Source organism: Protopterus annectens, chromosome 3.part1 (genome assembly GCF_019279795.1).
Source record: "Protopterus annectens isolate FY-2018-M chromosome 3.part1, PAN1.0, whole genome shotgun sequence".
NCBI lineage: Eukaryota > Metazoa > Chordata > Ceratodontiformes > Protopteridae > Protopterus > Protopterus annectens.
In genome coordinates this window covers 1,267,644,216-1,267,671,715 of record NC_056732.1, presented here as the reverse complement: position 1 = coordinate 1,267,671,715, position 27,500 = coordinate 1,267,644,216, and the positions used below count along the sequence as shown (strand labels likewise).

Genomic DNA, 27,500 nt, shown 5'->3' with positions numbered 1-27,500 from the left:
GCTCATGGACACTGTGCATGAGACAGCCCACATCCCAGATTGTCTCTCTTAACATTTTAGCGGAAACTTATTAAAAACTAGTGACAAACATTCATTTAGCAGTGTAAATGCATCTAAACATGACAAAACCTTCACAATGCATTCTACAGGTTATTACAGACTCTATGTAAGTGAAATCAAGCCCAAAATTATTAATAAGTAACAAAACTCAACATTTTTGTCCCAACTCAACTCCTATGCAAATCTTATTATTTACTGTGTCTATATGATCAAAAGCATTTCTATATCTTAATAAAGAAAAGAAAAGAGAGTAGAAAGTAAAAGGGTGTAAGGCAGAAATAAAAAAAAATGTAAGAGAAAGCTATAAGAAGTATATACAATAGAATGTTACTTACTGTTTATATTAATAGAGTTAAAAATAAAACATATTATTTACTATTATTTAGTTCTAATTATTACTGGTTAAAGCATGACAGATTATTTACAAACAAGCATAAGCAGTGTAATCAAGAAAGTATAATTAGGAATAGCATTTGAAGAACATATAAACTTTTAAAGGAAAAAATGTATCAAATTACTGACCTTATTTTTCCTCTTCAGAAAGAGAAACAAGTTAAATCACAGCTTGCCATTAAATCTCCAGATATTTTGACTAGTTATGAAACAAAACATTTCTTTGCACACAGAGAATAACTTTGATTAAATCTTTTTCAAAATATTTGTTGCTTCTTGGAAATGCAGGAACTATATTTAAAAAGATTAATAATAAAATAAAATGATGATAGAGAAATAAAAAACATAGTACAAATCATTTGTTTTTTAGTCTCTTCTTCTTCTCTGAAGTCTTCCACGAAGTTTCAGTTGCCAGTCTCTTTAACGAAGGACTAGCCCATTCCATTTCTTCTATTTTTTCCAAAATCTTATTTTTTTGATAAACAGTAAAGCAGAGTCTAAGTCATCGAAAATTTTAGGACCATCAGGAAGGAAGATTTTAAGCTTGGCAGGAAACAGAAGGTATGTTTTAAACTGTGCTTTTTTAAGCTCCCTTATTAGTGGGATAAAAACTTTTCTTTTAGCTAATACCATGGAAGAATAGTCATTGTCAAAACGCACAGTTGTTTCATTAATCTTAACAGGAGCTTTAGCCCAAGCAGATTTAAGAACCATCTCTTTATCAAAAGATGATAGAAATCTAACTATAACTAATCTAGGATGGTTTTTGTTAGAGTTAGTATTAGCTATAGATCTATGTGCTCTTTCGATACCAAAAGAGAATGCTTCTGGTAAATCTAAAGTTTTAGGGAGCCATGTTGTTAAAAAAGAAGTAATATTGTTACCTTCAATATTTTCTGGCAGTCCAAAAATCCTAATGTTATTGCGCCTAAATCTATTTTCCAGGTCATCCAGCTTTGTTTGTAAATGTGTATTTTGTTTCAGCAGAAACTCAATGTTAATTTCCTCTTCTTGTATTCTATTTTCCATGTCATTCACAGCTTCTTCTATGCCTGTCATCTGGATCTTCTGTTGTTGCATGTCCATATGTAACAAGTCTATTTGTTTTGTAGTTTTTTCTATGAAAGTGTCTATTTTAGTATCCATTTTATCCATCTTAGCAGTAAGTTGCTGGACTATAATTATCAGAGACTGAAGTTCTTTCTTGATGCTGGAGTCTTGAGAATTTGTCTTACTGGAACTCATTTCAGACTGATAAACTGACAGGAAAATTTCCAAAGTAATTTCTGACAGGAATATTATTAAGATTTCCTTTCTTTTTTAGATATAGTTCAAGAACTATATAAAACAAACATATTTAGAAAGAAAATTACTTCAAAAATTAATTTTTTAAGTAATTAATTCCTGTCAATGTAATGAAATTGGTGGAGCTGAAGAAATCTGCTGCTATCCTGTGTTCATCCTTGGCCACGCCCCCTCTAAATAGCTTTCTGAAAGCAAAAATTAAATGGAATTCTTTGGTTTTAATGAAGGTGGACAAGTTAGGATTTGATCATTTGCTACACCTCTGATTTAATTCTAGTGTCTGATTCAACAAAGGTTATCAAATTTAAAGGCCCTGAATCTGTGATTTCTGTCTTTAAGCTCTACATTAGTGTGTATAAAACCATTTTAGGCCTTCTCTTTGATTGCTACAATCAACTGACTAGTTCCAGTGATTCATTACTTAGGGGATTAATTCAGAATTTGAAACTCAAATTGTGTCACAGAAACATTCACAGAGAAGCAAACCTTCTCACTAACTACTGTGTTTATTCAAACTCTGATCTTGTTTTTTTTTGAATGGATCTCATTAAGCAGTACAGGGTGTAGTAAGTGGTTATAGATCATTACAGTTGGAAAATAAACTGTTAATGGCAGTTATTTCTGGTTTCTTTCTCTTTCTAGTTGGTCGAACTGAATGGAAGCCCTAGGATAAAACTGACTGAAGATACAAATAAAATTACACTACCAGGCAGAAAAACAGTATATCGGCTCTTTGATGCCAGTGGTAAGTACTCAGATTTTTTAATGATTTATATTAGGCACAGTCTGGAAGTTAAACACTTTGACATCTTATGGTAAGCTATGACAGAGAATCAGTTTACAACATGTGTACATTGTGGGGCATGAGACTGAAGATACACTGATTTCAACCACCAAGGATACCTATTACTTCTCAACTAGTTGGTATCAGTCAATTGATTGCTATAATTATAAAATAATCAACACATTTCTTTATAAAGATTTTTGAAAGTGTATATATTCATCTGAAAAATAAGCTTTTGCATCAAAAGCATCTTTTTAAAAAGTTCAAAACCTGTTAAGCATTTTGTCATCATACTTCATATAGAATGAGTCCCTTATAGTCAGTGGTCATGTTGATTATGACTATACACCGTTGCCAGGTATAGGTATTTTGTCCACAGCTAAGGCTGTTGTTTCATCATGAGGATACACAATAAGCAATCAAAACTAGTGCTTCATACATCTCAGAAAAAATATACTGCCCATATCCAGCTATGGTGTATCACTGTTTATGCAAAAACATCTATTTTATTTTTCTTGCTATTTGTTTATTTATTTATTTATTTTTTAATGTGTATATTTTATTGAGAGCTATTCCTTCACTAATTAAAAAAAAAATAATTCCTAAATAGGGAATGTATGACCTGATGACATTTATAAACTTATGTGTTAATTTGTGAACTCAGCGTGTGTGTGTGTGTGTGTGTGTGTGTGTGTGTGTGTGTGTGTGTGTGTGTGTGTGTGTGTGTGTGTGTGTGTGTGTGTACGCGATACTTTTAGACTGATCTACATGTATTGAGTGGCCTTTGATTGCATGGAAAAATGCCTTAAACTTGGAAGTGGTAATATGGAGCTGTTGATAAATTCTTCCTTCTGCAATGTGTTTTTTTTCAGTTTAGTATAAAAATTGTAATGTGATAGGCTATTTCTTGTGGGATATAGACTACTGTTCCCATTGATTCCTTATATATTGGCATTATACAACCATGTTATATTAAGAAACTTTCTTTTTTACATATAACATTATTTATTATTATGTGCCTTTGTTGTCTTTCTCTGCAATACTGGCACAGATCAGCAGACATGTTAGAGATATGCTGAACTTGTGTACACCCATGAACATGTCAGCACACTTGCAATGCATAATTTGAATGCATTGTATAGCACCAGTTATGTGGCTGCTGTAATTTATGTGAACAACAACAAAATGCAATGGAGGAGCATATTGTAGCCAAATCCACAGACGTGAAGGTCTTTTGTGTTTTCAGTTTTGTTTTCTTTATGCAAGAGAAGGATTTATTCTTAAATCCACTGTGTGTTTTAACTTTAAATGGTTGGCAGCCTTAGTGATTTCTTCTTCTTTGCCGCTACCTATTGTATTGGTGATTTATTGTTTTTTTTACCTCTGAATGCAATGTACAACACATGGAGGTAAAACCTTGTTATTATTTAATACAATCATACATTTGCCATAGACATAGAAGCTAGTTAAATAATTCTGCTATCTTCAAACAGTAGTACAATGGTGGGACTGTACATTTATAAATTAAATGTAAGTTATCAATGTGTTCTTTTGTTAAGTGTAAATGAGCTAATCTTTACAGTTCTTACTAATACATTAACAGCGTACTTCTGCAGTATAATAAATATTTTGCACTGAAAGTAAGCCTTAACAGTATCCTGTATTAAAAAAATGCTCATAGCTTTTATTTGTGGTACTGTATTCTTATTTTTCCTACAAAAAAAAATCATCCCGATAGTTTTAACTATTTAAGTTTTTTCTGTTTTCTATGACATTTCTATAAGAGAGCCCCTCAGGATTGTAACCAGGATTTTTGGAATTGCATACCAACCACCAGAAGGTAACTATTTAATCTCACAAGTGCAGTCCCTACAACTAAAGACAGTATGTGTCTTTGAACAGCATACCGTTTGCTACTTAAAATATTCTGAAATTACAAGCTTAAACAAAAAGATAATCATTTCTAGTGTATGTCATTGAGTAAAATAAATAACTTATTAAAAAAGTATAGAGTACATGGCATATGCCAGGCTCTACCCATAGAGAACCAAGCTTTGTTCCTCTTTAAGTATGGCGAAGTCCATGTGCTGAGGTAATAGATGAAGTACTGCAGTTTGGTAAACTCCATGTGCTCAGGTAATAGATAAAATAAAGCAGTACTGTGAAGTCCACTTGGTCAGCTGATAGATGAAATACACCAGTATGGTAAACTCCATGTGCTCAGGTAATAGATAAAGTACAGCAGTTCGGTGAACTCCATGTTCTCTGGTAATACATGAAGTACTGGAGCATGATGAAGTCCATGTGCTCAAGTAATGGTGAAGAACAACAGTACTGTGACTGCAGATCTATACATGTAGTCAATTTCAGAGATGCCCATACCTCCTTCGGAATGGGGAATATATAATCTTGGTGTGCACTGATTTTTATAAATTATTTGGTGAGTATGAAGCATCCTTCTTGCTTTCCTGTCTAATCTATCCAACACATTTTGGGGCCAGTCAATCACTCCAAAACTGTAAGCTAGGACAGGAAGAGCAAATTGGTTTATAACTTAAATTTTGTTCCTAGATGCCAATGCTGTTTTCAGAATTAATTTGTCTTCTAAAATATTTCTTCCTAAGTTTTATTAGCATTTGTTTATGTTTTATTGTTGATCCTTCATCAGTTCCCTAATATTTATACACTTCCTCTTGCTCAAGTTCTTTTATATCACATTCTTGTCCCAAACTGATGTTTTCCCGGTGCTGCAGTTTTCATGCTTTAAAGGTTGTTTTTGCACATTTATCAAGAACAAATGACACTCTTATGTCATCTGAAAAAGTTTTGACAACTTGCAGTTGTGCTTTCAGTTCCTCATCTGATGAGCTATACAGTTTTAAATCATCAGTGAAGAGAATATGAGAAGTCTTTACACTTTGTTGTTTTCTAGGAGCCAAATTATAGCCATGGCCTAAGCTATTAAGTAGACAGCTTAATGGGTTAAGGGCAGGACAGAATAGCAGCAGTGACAGAGAGTCACCCTAGAATATCCCCCATTGAATTTTTATCCCTGGAATAATAATTTGTCCTTTATCATGGCTTAACTGCAAAGTGGTCTGCCACTGTTTCATGGTCACTGTAATGTAGTCGATCAGTGTAGTTATACATTTTTAGCAGTCTTTTATCCATGAATGTCAAATACTATCAAATGCTTTTTTGCAGTCAATCCATGCCATAATTAGATTCCTCCCCTTTTTAAAGTTCAACAACAAACAATACTTTGTTCCATATGACTTGCTTTTGTTGCCCTTTTGTTCTATTGCCATGACTGAGTTTTCTTCTAAATGACTATAAACTCTGTTGACATCAATTCTAGTGTATAGTTTATACGTCGTCAGAAGGCAAGTTATTAGTCTATACTTTTTAGGCTAGCTTGCAGGCTCACTCTTAAGTAGGAGCATTGTTTTTCCTGTTGTTAGCCAGGTTGGTGTCTGTTTGGGGGTGCGCATATAAATAGTTCATACTCATGGCTAAATCTTCATGCAAAGATGTTAATGCTTTTAGCCAGAAGTTAGGTACTGCATCTGGGCCTGGTGTTTTCCAATTAGAGGCTTTTCTCAACATTGTTTCAATCTCTTTGGCTGTTCCTTCATCCCATTTCATATCATGTACCTATAAACTTCTTATTCTTTCTTTTACTTCTTCTATCCATTTAGCATCTTTGTTATGTTCCACAGGATCTTCATAAATATTTCTCCAAAATGTATCTATTTCTTCCTTTCTGGGTGGTCTTTTAATTCCTGTTACCTTGTTTCCCAATTCTCTGTAAAACTTTTTTGGGTCATCAATAAATTCCTTATTTTGTACTTTTCCCTTATATTTATCTGTGTATCTTCTGTTTTTCCACCTGTGTTGAGATTTTTAGTTTGTTATTTGTGATAGTGCATTATAGGTTCTGATCTGTTCTAATACTGTGTATTGCTTTTATCACCTCTGTCTAAGTATTTTTGTTTATTTGTTCACTATTCTATACTCTTCTAACAGTGACACTTCTTGTCTTAATTATTTTTTAGTTTTCTCTATTCGATACTTCCATGATGGTATTCGATTTTTCCTCTTCCTTTCCCTCAATAACCCTGTGTTCTTGTGGTAGAACTTTTATCTGTTAGTAATATAGTTGCACAGTAATACTGTGTATTCTGTTTACTTCTGTTATATCACATGGATCTTTATGGACATTCCTAATCACTGTGTTCATTTGTTTTATCAAACTTCTGACTTTTTGGATTTTATTGACCTTCTGCAGTTTATTTCTTTCATTAATCTTAATATGTCTGTCTATCTCTATTAAATCAAGCAACTCTTTTCTTAGCTCATTTTCTTCTAAACTAAGGGCACATCTTTGCTTTATATTTCCTGTGGGCATTCTGTAGAAAGTTCTATTGCATCTTCCTGTGGCACATTCTCTTCAGTTTCATCCTGTGTCATCTGTTGCTCTGTCATATGGGAACTCACTGGCTTATCACTCCTCGGCATTAACTATGTCAGAGTTTCCACAGTTTCCTGTTCTTTCCCTTGGTGTCCAGCTTCAAATGAATGTTTATACTGGTTTCCTGTGGAAAGCTTCAAAGTATCTTCATAAGGCTACTGACCAGTTTATTTCCCATTCCACTGGTTTCCTCTTAATTTGGATATCCATTGCTCCATCCTGTTGAGGTGCTTTCTGCATTAGATTTTCTACACTGAATTCTTCACTTTGCAGGTAATCCATAACCTCACTTTCTATTCCTTTAACTTCTCCATCACTAATCTACTTTTCTACTTTTCCTCTTTGTCTTCTTATTTTTTGTATTGTAAAGTTTTCCATGTCCAGATTCCTTTGCCTGTATTTCTCTTCAAATAACTTTGGTGCTGCTCTTTTTGTATTGATTAGTTTTACTTTCTCCTTTGCATAGATATTACATCATATTAAATCTCTTTTTCTTTCCCACATCCACATTTCTTCTTCAGACATCTCCTGTTTCTCTTTACTTTGGGGACTCGTTCCATCATGCTTTGATTTAACCTGTGTTAGATCTTCTACACCAAAATCCTTCACTTCGCAGGCACTCCATGACTTCAACTTCTGTTTTTTTTTAACTTCTACTTTAGTTAACTTCTTTTCTACATTCTCTCTTTATTCCCAGTGAGACTTTGCTAGTTACCAGAAAAGATAAAATGAAATAAAGTAAACAAAGACTCTGGTGATAAACATAAATGGCATATATAAATATATATAGAACAAAACATTAAAAAACAAAAATAAACCCAAATCCCTACAAGTTTAAATAACTGCATATGATTTATTTAAATTCTAGACAGCTGGTATTAGAAATTATTACTTAAGTAACTTTCTGTTTAAAACCTAAATACTGAATGCAATTACATCATGCATAAATCACTTAACATAAATAGGCATCTAAAAATGAGAGGATGAAATGTACTGTATATTATTAATACTTAAACAAAAAAATGTTGCACATGGATGGTGAAGCCTTTCAGTAAAATTAAAATCTGAAAGTTTAGTGCACAGGATTATGGTAATGAGGTGCTGGTATGCTTCATCCTGTAATCCATGATTTGATTCCCTATGTCTCTGTTTGCCTATCATGTGACTATGAAAATGTCACATAACCTAACAGTACTCCTGAGTTATCCCTAAAAAGAGGCATTTATGCATTATGGTTTACCCAAGTTCAAATTCAAAGTTTTCTTATGATGTTTGTATTTAAACAACATTGCAATTAAAATCACAATAAAAAGAAAGATAAATGTTAGCTAAAACAGAAAATAACAGTAATGTCTTGGGAAAGTACAACTATGTAAAATCTTGCCATAATGGCAAATGTCCTTGCCTTCACTGCTGCAGTATTCGTAACATATGGGGATTCCCTGCCATGGAAGCCTGACGTCCGGCCAGTCTACCAAAGACTCTTGTTGCTTTAAAGGTATGCTGAACATCACCCAAAAGCTCCTTGCGTAGCATAGGGCATAAAGGTGACATTTAGGCCTACCACAGTTAGAACTGATTGCGCTAGTAGGGACCCCAGTCTAAGGAACCCAAGAGGTAATCTGTACATCCAGAAAGGCAAAGGACTAGGGGGGGAGCCATTACTGCAGCAGCGAAGGCTTTTACACAACTGTACTATGCCCTTACATTCTCTGCTGCAGTATTCGTAACATATGGGAGAGTGCCAATGTTCAAGGGGAAACTAGGGAGGGGGAAGGAGTAGAAGAGTCCCCTAAAAAGCCATGAAGAACTGTACTAGCAAAACCAGCCCTAGTTCTAGAGATACCATCCAACTTTGTAGTGTTTGAAAAAGGTATGCACAGAAGTCCAGATAGCTGCTTCAAGAATAGACTTGGTATCTAAGCCATTGAAAAAAGCACCAGAAGAAGCTACAGCTCTAGTAGAGTGAGCCTTGACTGAAGAGGGAAGGCTGTTTTCATGAAAAGTGTAACAAAAAGAAATAGCCTGGAAGACTGTTCTGTTAGCTCTTACTTCTGCTAGACAGGTTTCTGAGTTGTAGACCATTATGGCTTGTCTTCCTTTTTTGATCTTTCATGAAAACAGAGTTTCATTGTGCAGTAACCCTTCTCTTATGCCTAAGGTGGTTAATGAGCTATCACTTAATCAGTCTATTAATCTGCCTTTTTTCACTCTCCGCAAACTGAGAGTGAGAGGGTGCTGCATACTTTGGACATGCATAGGCTATGAACTAAGGGTTTATTTGGATAAGACTATGGCTATTAGAAAATCTGATCAGTTATTTCATCTGAAGTTCATTTCTTTCTTCATCCTGTGGGATACCGGATCCGTATCGGATCCGAGCTGGCAATCTTACTAGCATCTGCTCCGAGCTCCAAGCTCCTCCCCTTATCCATAATACACCTCCACTACCTTTCAACCCCCAGATCTCATTTGCCGTGGCTAGCTGAAGCATTGCGATCTCCAGAGCTCTGAGTAGTAAGTGGGTATTAAAGCTTTTAGAAAGCCTTTTTTCTCTGCTAACTTTCAGATAGTGATTAGTGTAGGTTCCCCTTTTCCTCCCCTCACGTGCGTTTAAAACTTTAGTCTTATTTAGCTTAGTTTAGCGTAGTTAGTGAGTGTACTTTCTTCCCCTCCCCCATCAGTGTGTTCTATGTGTGAGTGTGGTGAGTGGGTTTCAGTTGGAAAATAATAATTTTTTTCTATATACTTGTTTTTCCTCTTGCATAAATGGCTAAGTCAGTGATCTGAAGTAGTTAACTTCATTTGTTCATCAACCTGTGGGTATCGGATCCAAATCGGATCTGAGCCGGCAGCTTTATTCAGCTAAGATCCGAGCTCCAAGCTCCTCCCTCTTACCCATAACCCCCTGCCATCCTTCTGTGTCCTCAGATCTCGTTTGCCGCGGCTTATTCAAGCACCTAGAATGAGTTCCAGGCGTAGGGTTTCGTGAGTTTTTGAAGAAATTTCCTCTGTTTTTTACCTAGTTTTTAGTTTAATTGTTAGCGAGTGAGTGTTGCTCCATTTTGTAGTTGATTTAGCTAATTTTTGTTGCTAAAACTTTATATATTTTCAGTTACTCTAGTCTCCCTCTTCCCATGTGTGTGAAGGTGTGTTTGGGTTAGGCCCTTTTACAACTATGGGTGAGGCCCCTAAAACTTTCTTTTCTAAATGCACCGAATGTGGCCATAAGCTATCCCTGGCGGATGGTCACACTCGGTGTGTTATTTGCCTTGGGGTTGATCATCTTTCTTCGGCCTGCACAATTTGTGCAGCCTACAACCCCAGGGCTTAGAGGGATAGGAGGTCGAAGTTGATTCTGGCGGGACTTCTGCCCCTGGACTCGGCTTCATCCTCTTCTCCCTCGGCGGCACCGGCTGCTACTGCAGCGGTGCCGCCTTCCATCCCTGCTCCCTGGCCGGGACTTGCCCTCCCACCGAGGCTCAGGAGGAGAGGGAATCTAGGAGGGAGAGAAAAAAGGACAAGCACCACAAGCAGCGAGCCAAAGCTTCCTCTTCGGCTCTGCCAGTGAAGCAGCTAGTCTCTCCTAGGGCCTCCGGGCCTTCTCCTTCCCGGCTCCATTCACCCTGTTTTTCCCCAGGGCCAGAGGAGGAGGAGACCTGGTCACCTTCGAGGTCTTTGAGGCGTCACTCCAGGCCTGCCTCGGTGGCCTCGTCAAGATCAACAAGAAGCTTGTCAGATGTAGATATGGACTGGATGATGCGTAGGTTTCTCCAGGCCCAACTGCAGATGGGAGTGATCCTGCCTCCCCCCCTCCAGGGGGGAGCTCGACCCCCTTTTTCACCCCGATTGCTCCTTCTCCGACCCACTTCTGGGGGTTTGGAGCCATCGGATCCAGGCAGCATCGGAACCGGGGGAGGCTCGGCGCCGATAGTACACCCTTCTTCGGCTCCGACCGCACCCCCAAAATTGTCTGGTCCCTTTTCGGATCCGAGCTCTCAGAGCCGTGAGCTGAGCTTCAGATCCGGAGGTGTTAATGTGTCTTTGGCTCCATCTCGGTCGGAGCACACTGGCCTTTCGGATCCGACTGCATTGGCGCCGGTTCCGGTCTGCACTTTGGATCCGAAGGGGCTGTTCTCGGAGCTTAGAGAGGGCAGTTCTCCTTTGGCGTTCGATGTTGTGGAGAGGGTCTTGTCAAGGGACTCGGGGCCCCAGGCTCCTGCTGCGGTTCCACCCATCACTCCCTCTCAGACGGGCCTACCTTCCATCACTCAGCCCCAGGAACAGCCTGCGCCTACGTCCCAGATGGTTACCTTAGAGGAGCAGGATGTGGTTGGTGAGGCATCCTCGGACAGCCCCCCCGAGGAGGTTCCTCACAAATGTAAGTGCAAGAGCAGGCACTTGGACTCACCTGAGTCCCTGACAGAGGACACAGACTTAGAAGAAGGGGAAGGTTCCCCAAAGTCACCCCCTGAGGATGTCTCCTTCGGAGACATTATGGTAATGCTTCGTATTAGAGGGGGGTGGTCAGCCCAAAAGCCTTCCTCCGATGAGTCTGTGTTTCTGGAGGCGTTTGACGCAGGCCCATCTACCTCTTGGGTGTCCCCTCCTGCCGATCCCCTGGTAGATCTGATCATTACCAGGGCATGGAAGGAACCGGACACTGTGGAGCCCATACCAAAGAGACCTGACAAAATTCTTAGTCCACCCACAGATAGGACGGTTTGGAGCAAGGGTGCTCCAGTAGATGCCATGTTGGTGGTGGCTGTCACCAAGAAGGAAATGGCCCAGGAGAGTTCCTTGGTCCATCCTCCCGACAAGGAGTCTTGGACGATGGACCGCATAGGGAAGTGGATGTTTGCTTCAGCCACCTTCTCTGCAAGGTCGCTGAACTACATGGCACATGTGATAGACTCCAGTGGGATCTTATCAAAGAATACAAGGGTCGCCCCCAGAGTCTATGTCGGCCGAGGATAAGAAAGTATTCTCAGCCCGAATGGCCACTCTTAAGTCTATTTCGAACACATCTATGTGTCTCCTTTCTCATGCCATGGAAGGAGCCGCTAGATCGGGCATTGTCTTATGGCGGTATGCTTGGCTCCGCCTCTGCGACTTTGCAGAACCCTTCAAGGCGTCCTTTGTAAATGCCCCTTTTGACGGCTCTTCGCTGTTTGGCAAGACCGTCTGTGACATGCTGGTCCAGAGAGAGAAAGACGGGAAGACGTCTGCCGTCAGGATCCGCTTTTCGGCTCCCCAGAGGTCCTTCTCCAGGAACCAAAGGGGACAAAAGAAGATGTGGTTCCAGAAATCTTAATAGTCCCCTTTCGCTCTGGACCCCTTGTCCTTCAGAGGCAGAGGAGGACAGGGTGGACGCTGGCCCAGAGGCAGAGGGGGACCAAAGAATTTCGGGTCGAGAGAACCCTTTTCGGATTGGCCCACGCAGCAACCCTGAGGGGTTATCTGGCTGCTCCACTCTGGAGGCAGAGGCACCTAGCAGTTTGGGAGTCAATTACCACGGATCGCTGGGTGCTTTGAATCATATCCAGTGGTTACACTATCCCTTTTCTGAATCATCCTCTCAGACTTCGGAGCCTCCCCGATGTCCCACCCAATCAAAGGGAGGCAGCAGCCAGAGAAATAAAGCAGCTGCTAGAAAAAAGAGCAATCTAGCCCATCCCCACAAGACCAGTCCGGATCAGGCATCTATTCCAGGTTCTTTTTGGTGCCAAAAAAGACGGGGGACTTAAGACCAATCCTCGACCTGTCCCTTCTGAACCTAGCGGTCGCCAAAGAAAAATTCCGGATGGTCACCATTTAATCCATTCTCCCACTCCTACAGGAGAATGACTGGATGTGCTCTATAGACCTCAAGGATGCGTACTACCACATTTTGATGGACAGACGATCCAGGAGGTTTTTCCGCTTTCGGCGCGGAGCCAGTCACTATCAGTTCAGGGTCCTTCCCTTTGGTCTCACCACAGTCCCCAGGGTGTTCACCAAAGTGATGGCAGTTGTAGCGGCCCACCTGAGGCTTCAGGGATTAAGGGTCTTTCCATACCTAGACGAAAGGCTCCTCACCACCCCCACCAGGCATCTACTCTGTTCAGCCAGGAATTACATCCTTCACTTGGCCTCTCATCTGGGAATTTCTATCAATCTCAAGAAATCCTCCCTTCAGCCAACTCAGACCTTAGATTTCATAGGGGCCAGGCTAGATACAAACCTGTTGAGGGCCTTCCTAACTCCAGACAGGCTTCGAACTTTGACATTCCATGTGATGGCTCTCTTACAATCCCCGGCCCCCCCAGCGGAATTGGTCCTGAGGGCACTAGGTTCCATGGCGGCTGCCATCAATCTTTCACCATTGGCTCGTCTAAACATGAGGGTCCTGCAATGGACATTGCAGGTCCAATGGTCCATCCTGCAACATCCGCTATGTAAGGCTATCCCCCTCAGCAATGCTTGCAAGAGGTCCCTACTCTGGTAGATCCAATCCTCGGATCTCCGTGAAGGGCGCCCCTTTTCTATGACCCCACCCCAAGCCACAGTGACCACAGATGCTTCTCGCCTCGGGTGGGGGGGGGCATTGCATGGACAGAACCGTCCAATGCACGTGGACACACTCAGAGACCTTGTTGCACATCAATGTCCTAGAGATGAGGGCAGTGCTTTTAGCGTTGCAAGCACTCCAGGCCCTTCTTCCCTTAGGGACAATTGTGATTCAATCAGACAACATGTCAGGAGTCTGGTATATCAACAAACAGGGGGTAACCAGATCCTATCCGCTGTGTCGAGAGGTCATGAGAGTTTGGGAATGGGCGATCACCACCAACCGCTTTCTCATAGCAACGCACATTCCGGGTCAGTCCATCATTTTGGCAGACAAGCTGAGTCGAACCATCCTCTCACCTTACGAGTGGTCTCTGAACCCGAGAGTAGCGAAGCAGATCTTCCTCGAGTGGGGTCAACCTTGCTGCGATCTTTTTGCGTCACCTTCGAACGCAAAGTGCAGCGAGTACTTCGCTTTACTTCCCCCACCAGGGGAATCCCCATGAGACACTCTAGTCCATGCTTGGCCATCCGGTCTACTTTATGCTTATCCACCTTTTCCCCTCATGGTAAGATTCTTGCAGAACGCTCATCGGTTGAGGAGCAGAGTGATCCTTATAGCCCCATTCTGGCCTCGTCAAACGTGGTTCCCTTGCCTATGGTCTCATCTGGTCTATCCTCCATGGATTCTGGATCCCACTCCAGATCTGATTTCTCACCCCCTGGAGTTGACAACTCCAAACCTGGACAATCTCAAGCTCACAGCTTGGTTGATCCAATTCCAGTCATAGCTAGGACTCCCGGTATCTCCTCTTCCGTTAAAGCTATTCTAGTAGCCGCTCATAAACCTTCTACCAGAAAGGTCTACAAGAGCAAATGGAAATGTTTTTCGATCTGGGCGGAACATAGACATATGGATCCCTTTACAGTCCCGATACCAGCTGTATTAGAGTTTTTCTCACACTTATTTGATCAAGGTGCCAGCTCCTCCACCGTCAAAGTCCAATTAGCAGCAATTTCACATTTCATGTGGGAAGTGGTCTCGGTTCATTAGCTTCTTCCAAGATCTGCAAAACTTTCGTAAAAGGTACTTTCCTATTAAGGCCTCCTGTGAAGGATGCAGTTCTTCCATGGGATTTAACCCTTGTTCTTCAGGCTCTTACTGGCCCCCCCCCCCTTTGAACCTGCAGCTTCGGTGGACCTTAAATACTTATCTTGGAAGATGGCTTTTCTCATTGCCATCACTTCGGCTAGAAGGTTTTCAGAGCTTCAAGCCCTTTGCGCCAAACCTCCATATATGGTCTTCCATAAAGATAGAGTTTCCCTCAGGACCAATCCCTCCTCCTTACCTAAAGTCACCTCTGAGTCCAACATTAATCAATCTATCAATTTACCAGTGTTTTTCCTGAATTATCAAAACAAAGGTGAATACAAATTACACTCTTTAGATGTGCACAGACAATTGAGGTTCTATTTACACAGGACTGCTGGTCCTAGGAAATCTGCGCAACTCCTTGTATCCTTTGCTAAACCCTTTTTGGGCAAACCTGTGGTCAAAAGCTACATTGTCCAGATGGATTTCACAATGTGTACTTCTTGCATATAAGAGTTCTGGCCTACCAGAACCTGTCGGAGTTCACGCCCATTCTACTCGATCGATTTCAACTTCTGCTGCCTTTTGGTCAAGGGTGTCCTTGGATGATATTTGTTCTGCAGCCACTTGGGCTTCATCCCATACCTTTATTACACATTACAAGCTGGATTTAATTTCCAGGGGAAGGGCGTCCTTTGGCTCTGCAGTGCTCTGGAATATTCTTCCATGAGGACCTCCCAAGTTTAGGTAGCTGGGGACTCTATCCCACAGGTTGATGAACAAATGAAATTAACTACTTCAGATAAAGAAGTTATGTACTTACCATAACGTTCCATCTGAGTAGGTAACTTCATTTGTCAGCAACCAACCCCCCCTCCGTCCCCCTAACCTGTAGTTCGTCCCTTTTAGGACCTTTTGTTCTCTGTACCAGATGACATCAGGTTAGCATGTTTAGTTGATCCTGATTGTAGTAGTTTATAAGGCTAAGCAAACTTGATCCGAGGACACACAAGGATGGCAGGGGGTTATGGGTAAGAGGGAGGAGCTTGGAGCTTGGATATTAGCTGAATAAAGCTGCCGGCTCAGATCCGATTCGGATCCGATACCCACAGGTTGCTGACAAATGAAGTTACCTACTCAGATGGACCTTTATGGTAAGTACATAACTTCTTTTTTAAAAGGTGCACAGAGTGTGGCCATAAGCTGTCCCCAGCAGATAGCCACACTCTTTGTGTAATGTGCTTGGGCATAGCCCATCTTAGTACAGACTGCTCTATATGCGTGGGTTTTAACCCACGTGCACTCAAGGACAGGAAGGCTAAGTTGACCCTGAAAGGCCTTCTTCTCCCTTCTGAGGCGATTGCCTCATCCTTGGCTTCGGTCACAGCAGCTGCTGTGGCTGCCTTTCCTTCTTCTCTTCCCCTTGCTTCTCCTCCCTCCCAGGCTGGGACTCAACCTCCCATTTCAAAGCCTGCAGAAGCAGAGCAGAAAAGGGACAGAGAGGAAAGAGAGCCAAAATCTAGGACAGAGAAACGTAAGAGGTCCCAGGACCTCCCTTCACCTGTTAGGACACACAGGATCTGTGACTCCCCTTGGCTCCAATCTCTGAGGTTTTCCCCGGAGCTGGAGGAAACACACTCTACATCTAGGGCCTCGGTGCCTCGACCCGCAAGGTCAGAGTCCGTGGCCTTGTTGAGGTCCACGCGGTCCTTAATGGAAGTTGACATGGATAAAATGATGAGGAGGTTCATTTGTACTCAGATCCAGATGGAGGTCTTGCCAGCCACCTCTCCCTCAGGAGTGGGGAGCTCGCTTCCTTTTTTTACAATGATTTCTCCTTCTCTAATCCGTCCACCGGGTTTGGAGTACTTGGATCCGAGGATGATTTTAGTCAGGGGTTCGGCACCAACGGCACCGGCTTCCTTGATGCGGCCAGCTGCTTGGAGCATGTCAGATCTGACTAGCTTGGATCTGAGCCGCTCTAGGAGCCGGAGCTTGGGTGTTGGATCCAAGGGAGTGGAACTTTTTTCATCGACTTTGCCTTTGTCGGGCCAAGTTCCCTCTCTCGGAGCTTTGTCCACTTTGGGCCTGGCTTTGATTCTCTCGGACCCAGGGAAACCAGCTTCCTTATTGGTTACACAGGAGGTTCATTCTCTCACGGCATTCAACGTAGTAGAAAGGGTTCTCTCCGTTGGATCAAGACTCCTGACTATCCCCTCAGACTCCGTCCCGACCCCTTCGGCTCTTTCTACAAATCCCATCATTTTACCAGAGGGACAGCCCTTGCTCGAAGACCCCCAGACGGTTCCCCCTGAGGAACAAGTGGCTGGCGAGTTCCCTCCGGAGAGCCCCACCGGAGATGTGCCTCACAAGCATACATGTAAGAGGAGGCACTTGGACCTCCCCGAGTCCCTCACCAAGGATACGGACTTGGATGATGGGGAAGGTTCCCCCAGGTCATTTCCCGTGGATGTCTCCTTTGGAGACATCATGGAAATCCTTCTCCATCGGGAAGTTTGGTCTGCCCCCAAACCTTCTTCTGATGAGTCCGTGTTCCTGGAGGCTTTTGGCACGGGCCCATCTACTTCCTGGGTGTCCCCTCCCACAGATCCCTTGGTGGACCTGATCACCTTGCGGGTCTGGAAGCAGCTGGACACGATGGAACCAATTCCCAAAACGCTTGACAAGATTTTGAGTCCACCATCGGATAGGCCAGCATGGAACAAGGGCTCCTCTGTAGACGCTATGGTGGTAGCAGCAGCCACAAAGAAGGAACTAGCCCAGGAGGGTTCCTCTGTTCATCCTCCTGACCGAGAGTAGCAGATGATGGACTGCTTAGGGAGCGGGTTTATGCTTCAGCTACCTTTTCTGTTAGGGCGATGAACTATCTGGCCCACATCACGAGACTCCAACGTGACCTGGTCAAGGAGCTGGCAGAGTCTCCCCCTAAGTCCATGTCGCAGGAGGACAGAGACTCGTTCTCCTCGAGGATGGCTACTTTGAAAGCTGTCTCCAACATGTCCATGCAACTCCTTTCACATGCTACTGAAAGAGTGGCTAGGGAGGCTGGGCTGGCATGTCCATGAGGCGCAACTCCTGGCTCAGACTTTGTCAATTTTGGAACCTTTCAAGGCGTCATTTGCCAATGCCCCTTATGACAGCTCTACTCTGTTTGGTAAGACCATCAAAGAGACTTTAGTCCAGAGTGAGAAGGATGGGAAGGTACTGTCTGCCATCGGAATCTGCTTCTCAAACTCTCAAAGGTCCTTTTCCCGGAATCAGTGAGGGCAAAAGAAGATGTGGTTCCGGAAATCTCAGTATCCCTGAGACACTCAGGGCTCTTCTTCTTCCCCCAGAGGCAGGGGAGACAGAATGGATGGTGGCCTAGAGGCAGAGGGAGTCCGAGAAATTTTGGTTCTCGAGAACCTTTCTTGGACAGGCTCAGACAGCAACCCTGAGGGCTGGCCCAACTGCTCTACTCTGGATGCAGTCGGGAGATGATTGTCCTTGCACCTGGCGGCATGGGAGTCCATAACATCGGACCGCTGGGTGCTTCAGATCATATCCAGAGGATACTCTATCCCCTTTGTGGGTCCACCCAAATCTCCCAAACACCTCCCAGATGTACCACCCATGCAAAGGGAGGCAGCAGCACAGGAAATTTCCAAGCTACTTGGAAAACTAGCCATCGAAACCATACCCCCAGATCAGTCTGGATCGGGCTTCTACTCCAGGTTCTTTTTGGTGCCAAAGAAAATGGGGGACTTAAGGCTCATTCTGGACCTATCTACCCTGAACTTGGCAGCTGCCAAAGAAAAATTCCGGATGGTCACACTACAGTCCGTCATGCCGTACCTGCAAGAGAGTGACTGGATGTGCTCGTTAGACCTCCAGGATGCTTACTATCACATAAAGATGCACAAAAGCTCCAGGAGGTTCCTCCACTTCTGGCTAGGAGTCAATCATTACCAGTTTCGAGCCCTTCCCGTTGGTCTCACCACAGCCCCCAGGGTGTTCACCCAAAGGGATGGCGGTGGTAGCAGCTCACCTGAGGCTTCAGAGAATTCAGGTCTATCCATACCTGGACGATTAGCTCCTCACTGCTCCCACCAGGCATCTACTCTCCCAAACCAGAGATTATTACTTAATCCTTGCCCTGCATTTGGGGATCACAATCAGTGCATCCAAATCACTCCTAAAACCTGTCCAGGTGATAGACTACATTGGGGCAAGGATAGATACATTACAGTGCAAAATCTTCCTGACCTCAGAAAGAGTACAAAACCTGAGGATACATGTCTCTCTAATCTACCATTCTCATCTTCCATCGGCAGAATCAGTGTTGAGGGTATTAGGTTCATTGGCGGTGACCATAACGCTTCTCCTCTGTGCCCGGTTACGTATGGAATTCTACAGTGGACACTAGCTGTACAATGGTCCCTGTTGGAACTTCCATTATCGTATCCAGTACAACTCGGTCGAGTCTGTCGGCCGTCCCTCATATGGTGAATGTGTTCTGCGGACATTTTGGAGGGATGACCCTTTGTTCCAGACCCTGCCCAAGCCACAGTGACCACGGATGCCTCCCAACTCAGGTGGGGGGTGGCATTGTTCAGGCAGGACAGTCCAAGGCCTGTGGTCCCCTGTAGAGACCAGCTTGCACATAAACGTTCTAGAGATGAAGGCAGTCCTTTTAGCGTTGCAGGCCCTTCATGCCTTTCTACCTCTGGGAACCATTGCAATTCAGTCAGACAACATGTCAGTGGTTTGGTATATCAACAAACAGGGAGGGACCAGGTCTTACCCCCTTTGTCGTGAGGCCATGCGAGTGTGGGAAGGGGCGATCTCCACTGGTTGTTTTCTCATAGCAACGCACATTCCTGGACGGTCCAACATTCTAGCGGACAGGTTAAGCCAGACTATTCTGATGCCTTACGAGTGGTCTCTGAATCTTTCAGTAGCAGAGCAGATCTTCCTGGAGTGGGGTCAGCCTTGCTGCGATCTCTTCGCATCTCCTTCCAACGCAAAGTGCAGCAGTTTTTCGCTCTAAACCCCCTGCCGGGGGAGCCCTCCAGAGAAGCTCTAGTCCATGCTTGGCCTCCCGGTCTTTTGTATGCTTACCCTCCAGTACCTCTTATTCCGAGGTTTCTACAGAAAGCTGATCGACTGGGGAGCAAAGTGATCCTCATTGCCCCATTTTGGCCTTGCCAGGTATGGTTTCCCTTCCTTTGGTCTCACCTTCTGGCTCCACCTTGGATCTTGGATCCCATTCAGGATCTGATTTCACACCCATCGGGGGGTTCCTCATCTGGACCTAGACAGTTTGAAGCTCACAGCTTGGCTGCTCCAGTTCCCATGATCGCTAGGACTCCTGGATTATCTTCTTCAGTCAGGTCTATTTTGGTGGCTGCTCATAAGTCTTCTGCCAGGAAGGTTTATCCCAGTAAATGGAAAAGTTTTTCTGTTTGGGCCTCTCAAAGGAGTTTAGACCTATTCACGTCTCCTATTTCTGCCATTCTTGATTTTCTAGCTGTTATTTTTCAACACAGAGCTAGTTTTTCTACTGTCAAGGTTCAATTGGCTGCCATTTCTCATTTTCATGTGGGTGAGAACTTTGCCTCTCTAGTCTCCTCCAGACTATGTAAAGCTTTTATCAAAAGAACTTTTCTGTTACGCCCTCCTGTCAAGGATCATTTTCCCCCATGGGACCTTACTATGGTTCTTCAGGCTGTGGTCTCTCCGCCTTTTGAACCCGCTACAACCACAAATCTAAAATTCTTATCTTGGAAAACAGCATTTCTGGTGGCTATTACCTCTGCAAAAAGGGTTTCAGAACTGCAGGCCTTATCCGTCAAAGTTCCTTATATGATTTTTCACAAAGATAGGGTTTCCCTTTGGACCAGTCCATCCTTTCTTCCAAAGGTGGCATCACCAGTTAATATTAATCAAACCATCAATTTACCAGTTTTCTTTCCTAATTTTGCTAACAAGATGGAATACAAACTCCATTTGCTGGATGCTCATAGACAGTTACGATTCTATTTACATAGGACAAAAAATTTCCGTAAATCCGATCAATTGTTTGTATCCTTCGGTAAACCTATCTCCAAGGTCACTATTGCTAAGTGGATTTCTTCATGCATCCTTCAGGTATATAAGGACAGAGGCATTTGTCCTCTGGGTCAGGTGAAAGCTCATTCCACCAGGTCCATAGCTACATCTGTGGCTTTTTGGTCTAGAGTCTCTTTGGATGATATTTGTTCTGCAGCTACTTGGTCCTCATCTCATGCATTTATTTCTCATTACAAATTGGATTTGACTTCCAGAAGGAGAGCATCCTTTGGTTCCGAGGTGCTCCGGAATATCCTTCCATGAGGGCCACCCAGGAGTTTAGTAGCTGGGGACTCTGTCCCACAGGTTGAAGATCAAATGAAGTAAACTACCTCAGATAAAGAAGTTATGTACTCACCATAATGTTCAATCTGAATAGTTCTACTTCATTTGTCTTCAACCATCCCTCCCTCCTTTCCCCGGACCTTGTCTTGTGAACAGCCTGTGGGCTGCAGTTATAGGTCATAAGTATTTTTTCAGGTCGGGTTATCGATATAAGGATCAGCAAACTCAATTTGGGGGTTGGAAGGGAGTGGAGGTGTATTATGGGTAAGGGGAGGAGCCTGGAGTTCGGAGCAGATGCTAGTAAGATTGCCGGCTCGGATCTGATACGGATCCGGTATCCCACAGGTTGAAGACAAATGAAGTAGAATTACTCAGATGGAATGTTATGGTGAGTACATAACTTCTTTTTTCTTTTCATCCTATATCTTTGGGACTTGCTGTATCCATGCAAACTATTTCTTCTTGGATTTATAAGGCTATTTCTTTTTGTTATACTTTTCATGGCAAGAGCCTTCCCTCTTCAGTCAAGACTCATTCTACTAGAGATGTGGCTTCTTCTGCTGCTCTTTTCAAGGGCTTAGATACTAAGTCTATTCTAAATGGCAATGCAGTGGTGCAGCAGTTAGCATTGTCACCTCACAGCAACAGGTTCTCCAGTTCAGTTTTCAGCTAGGGTGACATCTGTGTGGAATCTGCATGTCCTCCCTCATTCACGTGGGTTTCCTCTGGGTGCTCCTGTTTCCTTCCACATTCAAAAGACATGTGTCTGGAACATTTCTCCCCGAGTCTTCACTGAAAATGGACTCTGTCTCAGTCGAAACTTCCTGGTAAACAAGTGCAAAATAAATAAATAGAGCTGTGGCTTCTTCTGGTACTTTTTCATAGGTTCATAGGTAGGTACTAGGCTATCGGCCCAAGGGCCTACGTAAGCCTAGCCAACAAGGTTCCCTGGCTTACGCCACCCAAGAAAGTTATTTTCTTGTGCCACTGTTGAGCAGAGACACAGACTTAGATACTAATTCTATTATTGAAACAGAAACCTGAAATTCTGTGCATACCTTTACCAAATACTACAAGTGGTTGGTGTCTCTAGAGCTAGGGCTGGTTTTGCTATTGCCGTTCTTCTTGGCATTTTTAGGGGACTGTTCTGCTCCTTCCCCCTCCCTAGTTTCCTCTTGAGCTTTGGCACTCTCCCATATGCTAAGGATTTTGCAGCAGTGAAGGCAAGGACATAGTATAGTTGGGTAAAATCTTACCTTAATGGTATATATCCTTGCCTTCACTGCTGCAGTATTCGCTCCCTCCCTCCTCCCCCCTAGTCCTTTGCCTTCCTAGATGTACAGATTACCTCTTGGGTTCCTTGGACTGATGTTCCTACTGGGGCAATCATTTCTGACTATGGTAGCCCTGAATGTCGCCCTGTGCTACACAAGCAGCGTTTGGGTGATGTTCAACGTACCTTTGAAGTAACAGGAGTCTTTGGTAGACTGGCTAAATGTCGGGCCTCCACAGCACGGAATCCCCATATGTTAAGAATACTGCAGTAGTGAATGTAAGGACATCTAGAAATACTATAGTTAAAATAGTGTAATCAATAATAAATTACTAGAGCTCAAGTGCTGCAGTGTGCTAAGTTAAATAACTATTTTTGAGAGACCTTTTAAAACCTGACAGCATGAGTGATTTCTTATGGTAGAGAAGGTTTAGAGGTGGGCGCACGATAAAGGAAAGATAGAGTTCCATGTGTCTGCAGCCTTCCCTATGTTTGTCAAATAACCCTAGTGAGCCGGACAGTTGGAGACCAAGTGTTCCTTAAAATATGGGGGACCAATCAACATTAACAAATAAATAGTCAGTAGATGTCACCCTCTTAAGTATCTCCTCCAGTTACTCTTATTAGCTGTTTGGTTGTAAGTTCATACCTCTCAACTGTACAGTATTCACTGGTAAGTATGGATTTTTTTACTTAAATTACAGGTTACTACAAAATACTGAGTGTCCCTGGACCCTTTAAACTATGAATAGTTACAATCTTTCCAGCCTCATCATCAGCCTGCTGTCCATTACCGAACTGTGCCTGCTTGCATTTAATGTGTGTGTGTGTGTGTGTGTGTGTGTGTGTGTGTGTGTTTGCACGTGCACACATGTTCGTCTGTCTGTCTGTCTTTGGCGCTAGTTAGAATTGGATTGGTTTTGTTTGCCTCTGGTTGTGGTGTGGGGATGTAGTGTCCTTTCTATTGGACACTACAGTTACATTTTTTACTGATTTCAAGATCATCTTTTTATTGCTGGTGTGTGTGTTTATGTCGTACATACAGAGGTAAGAACTAAGATAAGTTTAATCACTGTCTTGCAGAGCTGTAAGAATACTAAGAGACTAGTGAATGAAAGAACCTTAGATTTACAGATTTGAACTCATAGCTCTTTGTATAAAATAGTTGGCATTAGCAGTTAGTAGGATTCCCATTACTAAGCAATTAAACTGCTGATGGCTGCTGCTGGATGCACCAAAGACATTTGCAAGGGAGAAAGGAAGGCAATCAGGCTATGACTCAAAGATGCCCTAACCTCCAGAAAGGGGGATGGGAGAGAAAAAATCCAGTGGAAGCTAAATCAGAGAAATAGAATGAAAGTGTTTGTGAGTAGAGATAGAGGTAGAATTTATGCTATGAGTCAGCATTAGTAGATGTGCACATTTTGCCTTGCTAAGACTATCCATAGCCATGTTTTGTACTGTGAGCTGGGGATCTATAACCGTCATCATCACCCCCTTTTTCCACTTTTATCTACATGGGGTCAGAATATCAGATCAGCTGTTGCCACCTCTCTGAATTAATGCCACTCTCCTACCTTCTACAACAGTAGTGCCTGACTATTGCAGGCCTTCTCTTGGCTAGACATCCTTGTTTCCTCTTGCCTTCTTCCTACCTTTTCCAAATAGTTTTCTGCTTTTCTGTGTATGTGCCTAAACCATTATAATCTGTTTACTTTGCCTTCCCTGCAGTTGGAGTTACTTTGGCCTCTGCACTAACATCTTCATTTTTTCATCTGTCCCATAGTGAGCATTCTTCCACCCATCTCAGCACTTTATATTCATCACATCGACCTTCCTCTTCATTGCCCTGGTTTCTGTATCATATAGAAGTATTGGTCACACCTTACTTTTCTGCTTCTTTGGCATTCTTCTGCCACACACTACCCATGGCACTCTGTGCCAGCTGGTTGCTGCACCTTTCATTTTAGGTTTGTCCTCCTCTTTCAGACTTCTCTTCTCCTCAACCACCCCTCCAAGATACTTGAAGCTGTTAACCTGTTATATAATTTTTCCTTTTATCTCAATTTTCAGCTTTTTCTGATTTCCCCCATTTACTGCCATGATGACTGCCTTGCCTGTATTCAGTTTCCTCCTATGTGCCTTCAGTTTTATATTCCACTGCCGTATCATTTGCTGAAGTTCCTATTCAGTATCTGGTTATTGTGGTGCATCATCTACCTACAGCAACTTTGTTTACTTGTTTGCTAATGTAGTCCATCATCAGTAGGAACAACGTTGGGCTCAGAGATAATCACTGATGCACACCTATTCCCACTGGAAATTCATCTGTGAGACTGAACAGTATTTGTGTCATTGGGTTTCTGCACATAAACTGCACTAATTCTACCAGTGTTTCTGGAACTTTGAACCATCATAGGACTGCCCAAATCAACTTTTATTGGGACCTTGTCATATACTTTCTCTGAGTCTAGGAATGCCCGATTAGACTCTTTCCTTATCTTCTGCTTCTTCTCGACTATCTGTCTCACTGGAAACATCGGATCAGTTGTGCTGCTCCCTCATCTGAATCAGAAGTGCTCATCTCCCATCTTACTTTCTACTACCCTGTGTATTCATTTATCAGTCATTCTCTCCAGCACTTTAATGCCATGTGACAGGACGTTGATACTTCTGTACTGCTCATAGTTTCAAATGTCCTGTTTATTTTCACATATTGGTACTAGGACGATGCTTATTTTTCAGTCATCTGGGATACACCTTTCTCTCCATACTGCTATGAGTACCCTCTGGAGCCATGTCTCCCATAACTCACCCAACATATTAACTATATCTGCCATAACTTATAGGGTTGTAGGGTTCATAGGTAGTTACTAAGTATGCAGAACAGGGGACCATTTAGGAGTATAGCCCAATTTCCCAATTGCCTCAGGGCACTGTCTGGTTAAGTGTCTTGCTCAGTCACACAGTAGGTAAATGGAGGCTAGGGGTATGAAACTCTAGACCTCAGTATGCATTTCATTAACAACTAATAGTCTTAAACCTGTCTGCTAACTGCCAGACAGTTAAAAATGAATACAACTCCCCAGTGTGGCACTGGAGGCCACAGTCTACTTATCCACCAGCATCAAAGGAGAGTATGCTACCTACCGAACCAAACTTCATCTGATCCTACTGCTTTCCTTGACTTCATTTTCCTTAGTGCTGTTCTTACTTCTGCAAGGGGAGGTTTTTCTTTCTCTTTCGTAGTGGGCTTTGTATGTTCTTTCTCTTTCATAGTGGGCTTTGTATGGGGCCGTACAGCTTCTTGTGTGATTTTCTTTATCCAGAACCTGCTTGAAGTACTCCTTTTATTTGCCTTTGATGTCGTGTGGACTGGTGAGTAGATTGTTGCTGGCATCCCTTATGAATGGTGTCTGATGACTACCTTCTTTATCTTTTTATTTCTGCCTTTGCCAGTAACCATCATATACAAATAAAATCTAATTTTGTTTTATTTTTGGTGAGCTATGAACTACACCACCCCCTTCTTTCCTCTAGAGAGGTCTCCCCACACTGAACCAGACTTCAGAATCTGCAGGCAGTCCTTACTAATCCTTATAGTTTGTGGCAGGTTATATATTACCCAGTGCCAGTCCAGGAGTTTCCCTTCTGTTCACTGAGATAAAAACAGTACAGTAGGTGGAGGTTTTCCCTTTTGTTCATTTTACAGGCATTCTAAGTTCCTGATAAGGAGGCAATAAACCTCAATGGTTTGAATTCAAAGCTGACTACTGCATGCTGGATCTGTGGATACTTTCAAAAGCCTAGTATGAGTAAGATAAAATGCTTTTTCATGTGATTAAATATGGCAATGTTTTTTGGCCTGAAAGCGAATTTGCTTTCATAATTGTGCAGTTAAGGAAAACCCCTTTTCATGCCATTTTTTTCTAAAACTAGGTATATTGCCTATGCACAGTTTAACTCCATGAAGATATCAGTCAGGCTGTCCCCCTTGATAGCTATTTTTAATGGACTTATTGCTTGCATTGATTAGGTAAAGCCATATTAACCATTAAGCGAGTCTTGGACTTGGGAAAGGTGTAATAGCTGAGTCTTATGAAAAGTGCTACCTAAATACCTCACCTATAAACATGATAAAAAGTATGTGTCGGGGGGGAGGGCTGAGCTTTCTGAGGGCACTGTAAGCAATAAGAGCATGTGCCGTGATTACAGAGTCAATATTTGTGTTTAAAGAAAGATATTAACACTTAAGATTCTATGTCATGCTTAAATGGTAAACTTAATGACAATTGTACTCTATACCAGTTCCGTCCTAGATAAACTATATTTTCCATTTTTATCATTTTCTTGAACCAGAATTTTCTTAGCAGAAATGGACAGATGGAGTATGATATACAGAAGGAAGAGAAATACATTGTGTCATCAGAATTTATCCTTCCCAGTAATGACATATGTTTTCTAAACCAGCTATGGACTGCTGTCATTAATTTGTTCAGTTATGGTTTTAAATTTAGTGTTAATTGCTGAGAAAGAAACAAGCACAGTGTAATACCCCAATACTTCCGAAATGATTCACTCCATATAAACTGGAGATCAGGTGGTCTAAATTTTTTCTGTCATTCTGCACAGTTGACAGGGAAGAGCTCCATTTTTATATATCCACTTTCAAGATAGGGATATCATAAAACCAATCAGGATGCTTATAATAATGGGGATTTCTACTATGGGTTTGTGGATAGTGTCATACAGCCATGTGTGATCAACAGGAGCTTGGCTTCTTTCTAAGGCAGGCTTATCCAGTCACTTTTTTTTTTTGAACTAGCTATATTGCCAAGGGTTTAATGGCCAATAAGAGTAGTGTGAAGCACCAAGAATATCACTGCCCTTCTCCTCTCTGTAGCCTGAAAAAACTATATGTTGGTGTTACAGAGCTCTACTGTAAGGTGATTACAGTAAGTATTTCTATAACCTGAACAGATGCCGGGGAATCCAAATACTCATAGGACTGCCCATAGGTAGATCTTGATACCCGAGTCAAAAGCCTACTGAAAGTCAACCAGGATAGTTAATGTGATAACCTCCGTCTTCTGAAAGGTCTGGGAGATTATACTAAGGCCTCTACAATGGCTGGTGCTTGGTCTCCCCTCAATAATGCCTGCTAGTGTTCACATGT

The 27,500-nt window shown here is 42.6% G+C and overlaps 1 protein-coding gene across 1 annotated transcript in view; it reads left to right on the top strand.

Moving 5' to 3' along the window:
• Positions 1-27,500, top strand: part of NAPRT (nicotinate phosphoribosyltransferase) — a 1,644,161-nt gene that overhangs the window by 1,422,705 nt on the left and 193,956 nt on the right. The window contains exon 10 of the mRNA XM_044067330.1: positions 2,401-2,503. Coding sequence (XP_043923265.1) covers positions 2,401-2,503 — 103 coding nt within the window. The remainder of the gene's footprint in view (positions 1-2,400; positions 2,504-27,500) is intronic.